The sequence below is a fragment of the Pelobates fuscus genome, chromosome 4 (genome assembly GCF_036172605.1).
Source record: "Pelobates fuscus isolate aPelFus1 chromosome 4, aPelFus1.pri, whole genome shotgun sequence".
In the NCBI taxonomy this organism is placed as follows: Eukaryota; Metazoa; Chordata; class Amphibia; order Anura; family Pelobatidae; genus Pelobates; species Pelobates fuscus.
The window spans coordinates 148,302,415-148,318,310 of NC_086320.1; the positions used below are offsets into that span (position 1 = coordinate 148,302,415).

The following is a 15,896-nucleotide window of genomic DNA, read 5'->3' on the forward strand; positions in this document are numbered from 1 at the left end:
TCCCGCTCCTCTGCCCACAGTCAGGTGTCTGCCAAGGACATGTTTGAGCATAAGAAGCCAATGTCAGAAAGTCACCCCCTTGCCCAGCGTCTGACAGCTGGCTTGTCTGAACTATTAGCCCGCCAGCTTTTACCATACAAGCTGGTGGAGTCTGAGGCGTTCAAAAAATTTGTAGCTATTGGGACACCGCAGTGGAAGGTACCCGGACGAAATTTCTTTTCACAAAAGTCAATCCCCAACCTGTACTCGATTGTGCAAAAGGAAGTAATGGCATGTCTGGCACACAGTGTTGGGGCAAGGGTCCATCTGACCACTGATACCTGGTCTGCAAAGCATGGTCAGGGCAGGTATATCACCTACACTGCGCATTGGGTAAACCTGCTGACGGCTGCCAAGCATGGAATGCGTGGCTCTGCAGAGGAGTTGGTGACACCGCCACGAATTGCAGGCAGGCCTGCTGTCACCTCCTCTACTCCTCCTACTCCATCCTCTTCCATAACCTCCTCGGCTGAGTCCTCTTCTGCTGCCGCGTCTTGCTCCACATCAACGGCACCCCCCCCAGCTCTCCAGGTACTATTCCACATCCCGGATACGGCAGTGTCACGCCGTCTTGGGTTTGACTTGCTTGAAAGCAGAGAGTCACACCGGACAAGCACTCCTGTCCGCCCTGAATGCACAGGTGGAAAAGTGTCTGACTCCGCAGCAACTGGATATCGGCAAAGGGGTTTGTGACAATGGAACAAATTTGTTGGCGGCATTGAAGTTGGGCAAGTTGACACATGTGCCGTGCATGGCACATGTGTGTAATCTGATCGTACAACGCTTTGTGCATAAGTACACAGGCTTACAGGACGTCCTGAAGCAGGCCAGGAAGGTGTGTGGCCAGGGGCGGACTGAGAACCCTCAGGGCTCCCGGGCAAAATAAATCAAGGGCCCCCTTACAGGCCCCACCCATACTCCGCAGCAAGCGCCACTCTTGTCCCGCCTCCATGCACCGCCTCCCGCCACACCCTACACAATCTTTAGACACAAGGAACAAAAGTGCAATAATCCGGCCGCTTCGACGACTTCGGTAACTTCGACAGCTTCGACAGCTTCGACAGCTTCGACTGTGTCTGAAGTGCCATATACAAAAGTACCAATCTGTCCCCAAAGTATTTAAAGGGCTAGGGACAGTATTATATCAATCCACATGTCCAAAAGTAGTTCTTAAAGGGTCAGTACATTATGGTAGCAGTCCATAAGCCCCAATTCAGTCCCTTAAAGGGCAATACCTCCCAGGGACCATAATCACTGGGCAGGAGGCAAGCAACCAGGCTTCTCCAGTTCTCAGTTGCGAGGTTGGTTCCGCCACACCCAGCACAGGTCGTTCTCCTTCAGCCTTTTTATACGAGGGTCCCTCAACAGGCAGTGACTCGAGTATAAGCCGAGTTGGGTTTTTTCAGCACAAAAAATGTGCTGAAAAACTCGGCTTATACTCGAGTATATACGGTACTTAACACTTCTTGTTGTGAAGAAGTGTAAAAAACAAACAAACCTGTATTTCATGGTTCAGGGATATTTGAAAAGAACATGTCTTGGTTACAGACACCAAGAGAGGATTTATGCAACTGTTTAACACCCCCCCCCCCCCCCGTTCCATTTACATAATTAAATAGTATAGCAGCTAAAAGCAGGATGTATATAATTAAATGCATTTTTATCTAGGCTACCTGTTTTTTTATTAAAGAGACCTTTTAGGCTCTCTATACTGATTTACTCCTTAAATATTATAAAAGGAGTCTCCCTGTCTTGGTGTTTCTCCATTCTGTATCGATGCAGTGATATGCTATGAACTCACAACTTTGCTTGATCACATTACATGGAGAATCTTGCATCCATATGGTGAAAAGTACTTTTATATCATATTCACACCTACTTATGGCAGGCCCTTTCAACAAGAATGTTCATTACAAGGTCAGACAAGACCCTTTAATGTTTCATCATTCATCTTTAAAGACATACGTTTGCAGATTAGACCTGTAGTGAAAGAAACGATCATTAAAGGATCACTCCGGGCACCATAACAACTCAATAGTAATCTGGCAGCAGCTTACCTTTGTGGGTTAAACTCTTAGGCAAGGTGGAACCACAAAGTGTTTAGTCCTTAGTAGAGTTGAGTGGACACCTGGATGTTCGGGTCTGGCGGGTTCGGACGAACTTTTGGCCACAAAAATGCCTCTAAAAAACTCATGGAAAGGGCTAGAGGGCTGGAAAAGGAAGTAAAATGGGGTAAGAGTTGGACAAGTGCCCTGCAAACAAATGTGCATAGGGAAATAACTTAAAAATAACATAAAATAAGCAGCCGCTCAGTAGATAACTCCCTAATTCACACGGTATTAGGGAGCTATCTACCAATAGGCTGAAAGACCTAAATTGGTCACCTAAATTGATCTTTCAGCCACATTTACTAATATTAAGTAAAGATTACTTAGTATTAGTAAATTCAGCCCCTACTCGCTATACCGCGAGTAGGGGTGTGGCTAGTAAACAGCATAAAAAAATAACAACAAAAAAAATTGCCCCCACCCTTGTGCGACGGGTGGGGGCCCTAAATAAGAATGTGGAGGGGGGGACCTACTGTCCTCCCCTCCGGCCCCTACCCCTGCGTGGTGGGTGGGGGCTAGAAATAAGAATTTGGGGGGAACCTACTGTGCTCCCCCTGGCCCCCAAACCTGCGTGGCGGGTGGGGGCCCTAAATAACAATTGGGGGGGGTAATGTCCTCCCCCCGACCCCACCCCTGCGCGGCGGGTGGGGGCCCTAAATAACAATAAGGGGGGAACCTACTGTCCTCCCCCTCCGGCCCCCACCCCTGAGCGGTGGATGGGGGCCCTAAATAAAAATTGGGGGGGACCTAATGTCCTCCCACCCCCGGCCCCCACCCCTGCGCGTGTTTTTTTTTTTTTTTTTTTTTTTAACAGTGAGCAGCCACATGTTTAATACACATGCCCCTACTCGCGGTATAGCGAGTAGGGGCATAATTTAGTAGGCATGGCTGTGATGGCTTCTAAGGGCACACGAGTCAAACGTTTGTTGATTGGCTGCCCTGCGGCCTTTCAAAACGCGTCATTAAATCGCCGAACTCCGAACTCCAACCCGAACATACAGTGATATGTCCGTGTTCGGGTCCGGGGTCCAAAAAACCTAATGTTCGGTACGAACCCAAACTTTTCAGTTCGGGTTCGCTCAACTCTAGTCCTTAGCAGTTTATTTCTGCCCATCTCCATACACTTCTGTTTGAGGCTTACATCAGGAAACCTCAGCCTGGGGCTCTGCTGATATGCTGAGAGTGTCAGATGACCCTCTTAGGCTATCAATAGCTTCCCATTCACAAAACTTCTTGAGGAAAATACTATAAACACAACAATCTGGGTGCTCGGATACACACTATAACCAAAAGAAAAAGATTGCCAAGTGTGAAGGAGAGCCCTATCACTATGAACTCATTTCGTACATTTGATTTGTTTTCTCCACTTTATTTCGCCTAAATATTCGGTTCCCAGTCGGAGACCCCCCAGAACACTAATTAAACTAACCGACACTATGTATCCATTCGTGAAACCACATCAAAAAGATTCTGTCGAACGCTTTACTGGGTGCGTACGAACGCACATGGTTGGAACAATGGATGGCGGCCATCTTAACGCACGAACACTCTCAGCGGGACTTCGAGTGCCTGGAACTGATTTCGGCCAGGCACTCTCCCGAACACCGGTCTACTTCCACGCACGGCTCATTCACATACTATTTCGTGCACATGGACAGCGTTCGGTAGTTATAAACTACCGAACAAGGGGAACATTATCTACAAACCAACTTTCGTCTAACTCTTATAGTTTTTGTGCAAAAACCCCACGAACAGAGACCGGCTCTTGCCACATTTCTTCTGGAACTATTTTCGGCATACTCCTCGTGGCAGACCGGTCAGAACTCTATGCGATGGCAAAGACAAACTACCAAACGGATCTGGTTTTCGGATATATTGTTCACCCAGATCCCAGCTATCCAGCGATGTGACTTTTGTGGGGTTTCATTGTATTTTGGGAGTACTTTTGGGGTGCTTTAAAATACTGTATTTTTATGTCCTGGAGATAATTGAGTTTAGCTTGTCATCTAACTCAATTATCTCCCAGGCTGAGAGGAGTTTGTAAACTGTATAAATATGATGCTTGTGTGCCTTTAAAAGTGAGTCTTTACCCAGCATTTAGCCTCGGCTCATGTGTGGGGGGTTATGCTATGCCAGTGTTATTTCGCCTGTGAGGAATATTTGCCGTTTGCTGAGAAAAAGGGAACCCGTGACGGTGAAAGTGGGTCAGACCGTCACACCAACTTTTTTTTTCTGTGTTTTTTTGTAAAATTACATATGTCGGGAATAGTACAAAAATAGCAGATAACAGAAGTAGTACAGAGGTATACACAGGATCAAATTTTTAGACCAGTGTCTCTACACAAGCTGCAACACCAATTGATGCATTACAGGTACATACATCCAAGTTTCTATGGCATACACTTAATCAAGCAAAACCTTCACTTAGAGTCTGTTGTTCACCCTTGCATTTGTTGTATCTGTAGAGCTGGGTACGCGGTGGGATGTTGGGAAGCCAGTGTTGAGAGTCACTATGGTAAGTGTTTGGGTAGTCGTGCGGGACGAGTTGTATAGTTCGGGGTTGGTCTGTTGTGTTCGTCCTTTGGTGTACACCACTACCAGTGTGATGTGTTTTACGCTCCGTGCAGGCAGTCTGTGTGCAAATCTGTTTTCGTGGTGGTGCTTGCACCCTGCGCCGAGCCCTGAGTTAATCAGCTTTTTGTGTTGGCAAGTGTATGTGTGTCCTGCGTAGAGTGAAGGGAAGAGAAGAGAGAGGTTAAAAGGGGACAGTAGTTGGGAGTAGTTAGCGCTAGGATAAGGAAAAGTTGAGAGGTCGGGTGCATCGCCTGGTTCCCCAGGCCCAGGGAAAGGTGTGGGGGAGTAGGGATAGGGGTGGGAGGAAAGGGTATGTGCAGCCAGGTGTAAGTTTGTGCCAGCCATTGCCATATTGGGTAAGGTTGTATTCCCGGTTAGCCAAGTTTTATGGAACTGTTTGGGGGTCTCATGAATCTGAGAGGTTACACTGTCTTGTATCTTTTTGGCAATGGTATGTTTAGTATTGACAATACTTCAGCTATCACTTGTCATGTTGCCAGCGCTATGCGTGCAATTAGCTTGTTCTTTACTCTGGTAAAAGATTCCAGGGGCTTGGAGAACAACAGGGCCCAAGGGTCTAGGGAGCATGGTTGATCTAGCAGTCTTGAGATCAATGCAGTGATGCTTTGCCATAAGGGTTTCAGCTTGGGGCATATCCACCAGCAGTGGAGGTAAGGCTCTGCTTCTCAGCAACCCTTCCAACATTGATTGGAGGATGCTTGATGTATGGAAGCTAGGCGTTGGGGTGTTGAATACCAACAAAATAAAATTTTGTACACCTGTTCTTTGTGTGTCACACAAATGGATATGGAGGCCATGGCTTCCCATATGTCTGACCAGTTTGAGGGTTTGTCAGGGGGCTCCAAGTCTGTTTACCATGCTGTTATGTAGGGGAGTGTTATTTGTGTTGTTTGAGTTGCTATTCTGGTATACAGATTTGTCCTTTCCTAGAGGGGTGCTCCATGTAGTCCAATTTGAATTGCGTTAAGGGGGCAGTGCCCACTTGTTGAATAATGGGCGTGAAAGCGAAACTTCTAAGCTGGATATATAGGAAGTAGTTGAACGTTGTAAAGGCAGACTTGTCGGTGATATCCCTCTATTCTATGATTTTCTTGTTGTGATTTAAGTGGCCCAATCATGAGGTATCTCTGTTCTCAAAGTGGGCAAAATGTATTGCTGTGAGGCGGGGTGTAAAGAGCTTGTTCCTCCAGATAGGGGTCAGAGGAGACAGAAAGGACGACAGTTCAAATCTGTCCCTCAGTCTGTCTCATAAGTTGTCAGGATTACTATAAGATCCACGCATCTCTTTTGGTTAGGTGGCAGGTGCCATTGTTGTATTTGGGCTTGGTGTGTTGCTGATAGATAATGTGCGAAATTGGGTAGGCCAAGTCCCCCTAATAGTTTGGGGACATAAAGTCTTGTTTTCCGTACTAGGGGTTTGCATCTGTTCCGTATAAAGGTGTCCACTGCTAACTGCTTTGAGGTCTGGTTTGTGGAATGGTATGGGGTAGGGTCTGAAAGATCTAAAGGAATCTAGGTAGGAGATTCATTTTGATAGAGGCGACACGGACCAGCAAGGATATTCCCAAGGCCCGCCATTGTTTAAGGTCATCATGTGCATAGTTTGTATCGTAACGGTTCGACACATCATTAGTAAGTTGGATACCTAAGTAGGTGTTGGACAAGTGGCAAATATGTAAAGGGAATCGTTCCTGTAGACGTTCCAGATTATGTTTTTCGATGTTAACACCTTAAGAGTTCTGATTTTGTTAGGTTTAATTTGTATCCGGATATTGAAGAGTAGGTCTGAATGAGGGGGTCAATGCGGCATATATGGATTTTTCGGGGTTCGTTACGGTCAGTAAGATATCGTCCGCATATGCTGAGACTTTGAATTTTGCGTTCCGGACTCTAATTCCCTCTATCTCTTGCGCATCGCCTGCAGGGGATCTAGTGAGATGGCAAAGAGCAGGGGAGAGAATCGTGGCAGGATATTTTTGGGGAGGAGGAGTACTCCTTGTGGATTGTGATAAATGACCTGGATGAAGGAGAGGAATGTCATCAGGAATCCGTATCGTGAGAGGATTTGGTAGAGAAAGGGCCACAAGAGGTTGTCAAACGCCTTCTCGGCATCAAGCGAGATGACTGCCATTGGGATTCTCCTGTGTTGTGCTAGCCAAATCAAGTCTATGCTTCGGTGCTATCTGACACCTGCCTATTGGGAATAAGACCAACCTGGTCTGGAGGGATTATTGATTCTAGAAATGGATTGTCTGTTTGACATTATTTTAATCAGTATTTTAAGATCGACATTGAGGAGAGAGATAGCTAGTGTTCTGGTTTGGTATGGTCTTTATTTGGTTTTGGGAGGAGGCCTATGCACTGTGACCATGTCTTCAGGTTATGTGTCTCCTTTCAACTAGGTTTTAAGCACTCGTGTGAGGTGTTTTAGACTAAATTTGACTAAATTCCTATTACATAACCATGCATGGGCGGACTCCTCACAGCTTGCCGAGGCTCTCGGGGCCCTCCTAAGATGCCCTTCAGTGTGCCTGTCTCAGAGAAGACAGCCACACTGAGCATGCAGGCTGCCTGTAACACTGCTCAGAGCAGCTCCCTGCAATTTGGTCTACAGGAAGTGACATCATCAGTCACAGTGCAGCGTGAGCTTTGAGGATCTGCCCTGAGCAGAGTTACAGGCAGCATGTCAAGATCGTGAACTGGGTAAGTGAGGAACTTCCAGGAAAGGATTTTAGATCACCAGGGAGGTAAGACTTAGGAAGGGGGTAATTATTTTTTTAAATATTTTTTTTAAATAAAAAATGTTACGTAATTATATAATCTCTTCCTACTACGGCCATTTCACAGCCTCTATCCCCCATACACCCTGTGCAGCCCCTACTCCCTGCACCTCTACGTCCTCTTAACCCCAGCACCTTCTACAGCCCTTGCTCCCTCTGTAGCACCTACCCCCCTGATCAGTCTGCGGCCCCTGCACTCTCTGCAGCTCCTACCCCGCTGGTGTCTCTGCAGCCCCTGCACCCTTTGCAGCCAATGCCCCCTGTCCTCCCTCCCCGCATGCACAATAACCTTCCAAAGCATTGGATTGGTGGAGATCATCTAAGCTTATGGACTCCGCCAAGGAGGCAGAGCAGGGGTGGGCCAGCCACGAGTTTGGTGCTGGAAAAAAGATGAGTAAATCACCATTTCAAGGGGGGCCTATAAACCAGGAAAACGTTTGGACACGTTTGTATTCCTTTAAGTTGGCTCGTAACGTTTTACACCTCATAATTTAAGACACACAATTTGGAGGCCTGCATACTGCCATGCTACACAAACACACATAAAAAAAAAATACTACCCTAATTAAAAAACAAAAACATGTATTCAACTATACTCTGAATCCACATATCCTGACACTACACACAAATACATACATATATTACCTTACACCAGGGCTCACTGTGAATGTACACACAGAAACATACATTAACTTTACATGTACATACAATCAAATACACAGTACATCTACAGCAGCATGTAATTTGGTCTGCCGGGGGCCCAGATCCTAATTTTGCCCGGGGGATCAGGCCACTGTCAGTCCATCCCTGAGGCTCAGTACCCATCTGGGCCAGGGCTTTTTTTAGGTTTAAAGGCTGAGCGGACCACTGCCATTTCTTCTGTTGTGAATTCTACTGTAATCACTGTTTTGGCTTCCTGGGAAAGAGTGGAAAGCTCTAGGATTTCTAGGAAGGTGGTAATAAAGATCGATTTGCAGGATCATCTAAGTGTGGAAGTGGAGAATTATTGTACAGTGCCGTGATATATCTATGAAATACCTCTACTATGTGGTCTGAACGTTGCTAATATGTCCCATTGGGGGACATATCTAATGGAGGGCACAGTTCTACCCGCTTGTGAGGGTGCTTGCACCAGGTCCTGATAAAACTGACCATCGATTTGCAATAGTGTGTCCCTTGCCGTTCTCATTATTGCTTCACTATTACGTCCCTTGGCATGGAGGTATTGAGGGAGGGGGCGCGCAGTGCCCTGTGTGTCTGGTCGATGAGCAGTTCTGCCAGGGGGCTTCAGGGAGCAGACCGCAAAGTGTTTTTCCCGTAGGGTAGCAGAGAGGGTTTCAATCATTACGGATTCAGGGAGCCCCCTGATCCTGATATTGTTCCTTGTGGAACGGTTGTTGAGATCCTCTTGTGTGTCTTATAGTATCCTGACGTGCTCTCTGAGTTCTTGTATGGCTTGTGCTTGATTGGTGGAGGCTGAGGTGACTTGCTCCATCTTGTCCTCTATTTCTATGGTTCTCCTGGACAGATCTGCCATGCCTTCTTTGATGGGGGCCAGATGTTTTGTGAATTCAGTGGCCATCTTTGATTTTATCTAGTTCAGGAGGCTTTGTAGATCCCTTTTAGTGATCGGTGCCAGGTCCGCTTGCTTCGGATTCAGACTCCGACTCTGGGACGCCATCACCATGTGGCGGGTCCCACTCCCCACGGCCGCTGAAGTTCGGGGCCACAGAGGACTTGTGCCTTTCTGCCGCCACCCAAGCTCAGTCGAAGGGGCAGCACGGGGGATCAGCCCTTAACACTATGTAGCGGAGTTTCGTCAGGTTTGACTGAATTTGTTGGCTATTGTATCGCCTGCTTGTGCAGAGCTCTAACACAATGCTGCCATTTGCACCGGGAGGCTCTGCCCCTCCAAGCAGTGTATTCTTACTTTAAAAGTACATCCTGAAAAAATCCAATCCCTACTGCCTGAGTGAAGTTAGGAAAATAGACAAGATGTATCTTGATAGCAAAGCTTGAGCAAAATACTATGATTAAACAGGGGGTTAACTGTACATAGAAAACTACCATAATGGGTAGAGACTGACTAGTAATAGTACATCTATACAACCATAAGTGGTTTAATATTGGTGATCTTTGAATATTCTGTATGCCTCTTACTTCATTTTATTAGATTTTTATTTTCTTTGCTTTTTCTTTACATGCATACCACCCCTCTTTTCCCCTTCTGTGCTTTATTATACCATCTTATATTTATAAGATCGTTCGGTCATTGAATTATTATTCGTGTGCGTGTTTTAGGGCTAAAGGGTGGGATAGAAAATGAAACATTTAATTTAGCCCACTCCCTCTGTATTCAATTATCAGGCTCATTTTATCCCTCTCTGATAAGAACATCAAAGAGGGCTTCCCTGGGACCGTTAAGGTCCAGGAGGAGGGTCACATCCCCAGTCCATCCCCAGTCCTGTCAGCCAATTATGATAGTCTGGTCAGAAAACAGGTGGTGGGAGACTTTACTCCTTCTTATGACACCGAGGCATTAAATAGGGAATCGTAGAAGAACCTATCCGATTTGGGGAAAGCATTCATTGTGTTAAGCTATTTCAGTTGATTTTGTTTGATCTATTCATTGCAAACGGCTTACATTTTGACAATAAATCAGATTTTCAATGGGGTGGGGTTTTAAAAGTTTATCCAAAAATATTAAATCAATGCTTTACTTCTCAAACATAGTTTGTTTGTTTTTTGTTTTGTTTTTTAATAATTTATTTTTTTTCATTATAGCTAAGAAAATAGTAGATAGTGTTAAGACAGACGTATTATTAGTTTATTATTACTGAGACATGGTATAATGAGAAAAATGACTGGGACATAACAATACCAGGGTACTCTTTATATAGAAAAGACAGGGAAGGCAAGAAAGGGGGAGGGGTGGCCCTGTATGTGAAGGATAGCATGAAATCTAGCCTAATAAAGGTTAGTGAGGTGAACATAGAGTCCGTTTGGGTTACGTTAGAATTTGGTAATCACACAGTAACTCGTGTAGGTGTGATTTATAGGCCCCCAGGACAAATTGAAGAGTTAGATAACCTACTAGTTGAAGAAATAGCTAAAATGACAATGAAGGGGGAAGTTATCATCATGGGTGACTTTAATCTTCCTGATGTGAATTGGAAAACAAAAATAGCTACTTGTGCCAGGGGCACACATATTCTAAACTCCCTACTGGGATTGTCTCTAAAACAAGTCGTTGAGGAGCCAACTCGTAAAGAGGCCATACTAGATTTAGTGTTAACAAATGGAGATTTGGTATCAGATATTACTGTAGGTGAAAGTTTAGGATCCAGGGATCATCAGTCAGTGTGGTTTAATATAAGAACAGTGACTGAGTAACACCACACAAAAACAAAAGTTTTAGACTTTAGAAAAACAGACTTTTCTAAAATTAGAATATGTGTAAAGGAGTCATTATCAGACTGGAGCAATTTAAATGGAGTCCAAAAGAAATGGGATTATTTAAAAGTTGCACTACTGAAGGCAACAGCAAATTGCATTAGGTTTGTCAGTAAAAGCAAAAAATTCAAGAAACCACTGTGGTACTCCTCAGATGTGGCCAAAATAGTAAAAAACTAAAAGTTAACATTTAGTTACTATAAAAAAAACCAGAGTGAGGAAGACAGAATGACCTATAAGATTAGGCAGAAAGAGGCTAAGCAAGTTATAAGAGCTTCCAAATCACACACAGAAGAGAAAATAGCACAGTCAGTAAAAAAGGGGACAAAACTTTTTTTAGATACATAAATGAGAAAAGAAAAGTAAACGAAGGATTAGTTAGATTAAAAACAAAAGAAGGAAGGTATGTAGATGAGGGTAAAGGTCTAGCTGACTGCCTCAATGAATATTTTTGTTCTGTATTTAAAGAGGAAAATGAAGGAAAGGGACCTCAGTTAAGAAAAAGGATAAATGAGTCATTTATTACACGTGAATTTACAGAGGAAGAGGTTCTATTTCAACTGTCAAAAGTAAAGACAAATAAGTCAATGGGACCTGATGGAATACACCCAAAGCTATTAAAAGAGCTCAGTGGTGTACTAGCAAAACCATTAACAGATTTATTTAACCAATCATTGTTAACAGGAGTAGTCCCAGAAGATTGGAAGTTAGCAAATGTTATGCCCATTCATAAGAAAGGTAATAGGGAGGAGTCGGGCAACTATAGGCCAGTAAGCCTTACTTCAGTAGTGGGGAAAGTGATGGAAACCATGTTAAAGGATAGGATTGTTGAACATCTAAAATCACAGGGATTTTAAGATCAGAGACAACATGGGTTTACTTCAGGTAGATCATGCCAAACTAATCTTATTGATTTTTTTGATTGGGTAACTAAAATTATAGATCAGGGTGGTGCAGTAGACATTGCTTACCTAGATTTCAGTAAGGCTTTTAACACTGTTGCACATAGAAGGCTTATCAATAAACTACAATCTTTGAGTTTGGATTACAATATTGTTTAATGGGTAAGGCAGTGGCTGAGTGACAGGCAACAGAGGGTTGTAGTCAATGGAGTATATTCGAAGCTTGGGCTTGTCACCAGTGGGGTACCTCAGGGATCTGTACTTGGACCCATTCTCTCTAATATTTTTATTAGTGATATTGCAGAAGGTCTTGATGGTAAGGTGTGTCTTTTTGCGGATGATACTAAGATATGTAACAGGGTTGATGTTCCAGGAGGGATAAGCCAAATGGCAAATGATTTAGGTGAACTAGAAAAATGGTCAGAGTTGTGGCAACTGACATTTAATGTGGATAAGTGCAAGATAATGCATCTTGGACGTAAAAACCCAAGGGCAGAGTACAGAATATTTGATAGACTCCTAACCTCAACATCTGAGGAAAGGGATTTAGGGGTGATTATTTCTGATGACTTAAAGGTAGGCAGACAATGTAATAGAGCAGCAGGAAATGCTAGCAGAATGCTTGGTTGTATAGGCAGAGGTATTAGCAGTAGAAAGAGGGAAGTGCTCATGCCATTGTACAGAACACTGGTGAGACCTCACTTGGAGTACTGTACACAGTACTGGAGACCATATCTTCAGAAGGATATTGATACCTTAGAGAGAGTTCAAAGAAGGGCTACTAAACTGGTTCATGGATTGCAGGATAAAACTTACCAGGAAAGGTTAAAGGATCTTAACATGTATAGCTTGGAGGAAAGACGAGACAGGGGGGATATGATAGAAACATTTAAATACATAAAGGGAATCAACACAGTAAAGGAGGAGACTATATTTAAAAGAAGAAAAACTACCACAACAAGAGGACATAGTCTTAAATTAGAGGGGCAAAGGTTTAAAAATAATACCAGGAAGTATTACTTTACTGAGAGGGTAGTGGATGCATGGAATAGCCTTCCATCTGAAGTGGTAGAGGTTAACACAGTAAAGGAGTTTAAGCATGCGTGGGATAGGCATAAGGCTATCCTAACTATAAGATAAGGCCAGGGACTAATGAACGTATTTAGAAAACTGGGCAGACTAGATGGGCCGAATGGTTCTTATCTGCCGTCACATTCTATGTGTCTATGTTTCTATTAGATAAACATAAAAAATTTAATGAAACAAGAATTAAAATGAGTAGGAAGCCTGACTATCAGGATTACTTCTTCCTTTTCAATTTTTATTCTTGATTCATTTAATTTTTTATTTGTATCTAATAATACATCTGTCTTAAAGGACCACTATAGTGCCAGGAAAACATACTCGTTTTCCTGGCACCATAGTGCCCTGAGGGTGCCCCCACCCTCAGGGTCCCCCTCCCGCCGGTCTGGATGGAGAGGAAGGGGTTAAACGTACCTCTTTTTCCAGCGCCGGGCGGGGAGCTCTCCTCCTCCTCTCCGCCTCCTCGGCTGAATGCGCATGCGCGGCAGGAGCCGCGCGCGCATTCAGACAGTCTCATAGGAAAGCATTTATAATGCTTTCCTATGGACGCTGGTGTCTTCTCACTGTGATTTTCACAGTGAGAAGCACGCAAGCGCCTCTAGCGGCTGTCAATGAGAGAGCCACTAGAGGCTAGATTGACCCTAATATAAACATAGCAGTTTCTCTGAAACTGCTATGTTTATATAAAAAGGGTTAAACCTAGCTGGACCAGGTCTGAAGTGGTCTGGGTGCCTATAGTGGTCCTTTAATATTATTTACTATTTTCTTAGCTTCCTTCAAAACTAATTCTGGATATTGTTTCTAACAATAAAATACATACATTTCTAAAGCCGTTTTGTGAATGGAGAGGTAATGACACCGACAAAATCAGCCTATGAACAGCACCTCTGTCCGAGGCTTCCTGATTCAGGCCTCAAACAGAAGTGGAAGGAGATGGGAAGAGTTGGCAGCACTGGATTCAACACTTTTAATGAACAGTTTAATCCCTGATGGTAAGCCGGCTCCAGGGACCTCCTGGTAGCATAACCACTTAATCTCAATTAAATTTTATGGTGCCTAGAGCGTTCTTTTAAAAGTGCATTTCAGAAGAAATTTGACAGTATTATTATTTTTTATTTTTTTTTCAATAAGCAGCGTTTTTGCTTACTCTTTTGAATATGAGTTTGACTAAAAAAGAGAGATGTAAGCTTGACTCCTTTTGATTTCCATAATCCCACGCTGCTTGTCTCATGAGGACAAGAAAAAAAGAATGGAGAGCCTGGAAGTAGTGGATTAATTGTTTTATTCCTGTAATGACACCTTGGAGGAAGATCTAACCCAACAGTGATGTTATCATGGTTAGCCAGGAAAAATAAATAAACACTTGGGTAGTGGCATAGTGAATGGATGCTCCATTCACATTTTTCAGGTGAAACCATTTCGACTGATCAGTCAGCACCTGTTAAATTTAAATATTAATCTGCTGAGCCATAAACATTTAACACCAGGTGTCTTATGTAAAACTGCACAGTCAGCCTGGTACTTATACTACATGTTTTTAAAGGGGCAATTTTCATCAAAAAAACAACCATTTTAAATCGGTAATGTAGATAAAAATCACTTGGTATTACACCAGGAAGAACCAAGACTGCGTTTTAAGAACACGATCAAAAAGGTTTTTGTCTTTTTTGCAAATGAATTGTGCAAACATGTTTAGACCTACATGCAAACCATACAGAATCAGTGCACCAAAATACAGTGACTGATAAATAAAAACGTGATTATTTGATGTGGTTTTCTGGATTTTAGGAATATCTTATATAGCTACAGTTTGCGTGGAAGTTAAATATTACATTCTAAAAAAGGACACTATAGTCACCTGAACAACTTTAGCTTAATGATGTATAGAACATACCCCTGCAGCCTTACTGCTCAATCCTCTGCCATTTAGGAGTTAAATCCCTTTGTTTATGAACCCTAGTCACACCTCCCTGCATGTGACTTGTATAGCCTTCCATAAACACTTCCTGTAAAGAGAGCCCTATTTAGGCTTTCTTTATTGCAAGCTCTGTTTAATTAAGATTTTCTTATCCCCTGCTATGTTAATAGCTTGCTAGACCCTGCAAGAGCCTCCTGTATGTGATTAAAGTTCAATTTAGAGATTGAGATACAATTATTTAAGGTAAATTACATCTGTTTGAAAGTGAAACCAATTTTTTTTTCATGCAGGCTCTGTCAATCATAGCCAGGGGAGGTGTGGCTAGTGATGCATAAACAGAAACAAAGTGATTTAACTCCTAAATGACAGTGAATTGAGCAGTAAAATTACAGGGGAATAATCTATACACTAAAACTGCTTTATTTAGCTAAAGTCATTTAGGTGACTATAGTGTTCCTTTAAAGTTGAAGATTTTTCAACATTATGTAATACTAATTCTTTAAATTTATAGCAGCCATGGAACCTCACACAATTTCACAACAGACAACTTGAGGCAATTTGACAGTTGATTCATAGTTATCATACTAAATGATCATCAATCTTTGCCAACTTTTTTGGTAATACTCAGTTTTTGCATATTCTTAAATTTGCATGATTATTCTTTTTTATTTAATGCACTGGTTTTTACAGTGATTTTTTATTTATTTTTAAACCTGGTGTGTTTGAATTTCTGTCCAGATTTTTCATGTCTTGTTAACATTTTACACTTGGAATTCTGGAATTATTTGTGCATTGTTTGTTCATTATTTTCCTTTCCTTTTCTTTTCTTTTTTTCCCAACAGGTCATAAAATTCTCAATACAGTAGACTGTACTCGCCCAAATGGTGGAAAGTTACCTGCAAATGTTGACCTAATGATGAGTGACTTTGCTGGTGGGGCATCTGGATTTCCAATGACCTTCAGTGGGGGAAAATTCACAGGTACTCTTGTGAAATATAAAAGAACTAAAAAGAATGCG

The 15,896-nt window shown here is 43.0% G+C and overlaps 1 protein-coding gene across 2 annotated transcripts in view; it reads left to right on the top strand.

Annotated features, from left to right (window-relative positions):
- Positions 1–15,896, top strand: part of LOC134608650 (cytidine monophosphate-N-acetylneuraminic acid hydroxylase-like) — a 273,312-nt gene that overhangs the window by 179,855 nt on the left and 77,561 nt on the right. For both annotated transcript variants that reach the window (XM_063451660.1, XM_063451661.1), the window contains exon 8: positions 15,721–15,858. In XM_063451660.1, coding sequence (XP_063307730.1) covers positions 15,721–15,858 — 138 coding nt within the window. The remainder of the gene's footprint in view (positions 1–15,720; positions 15,859–15,896) is intronic.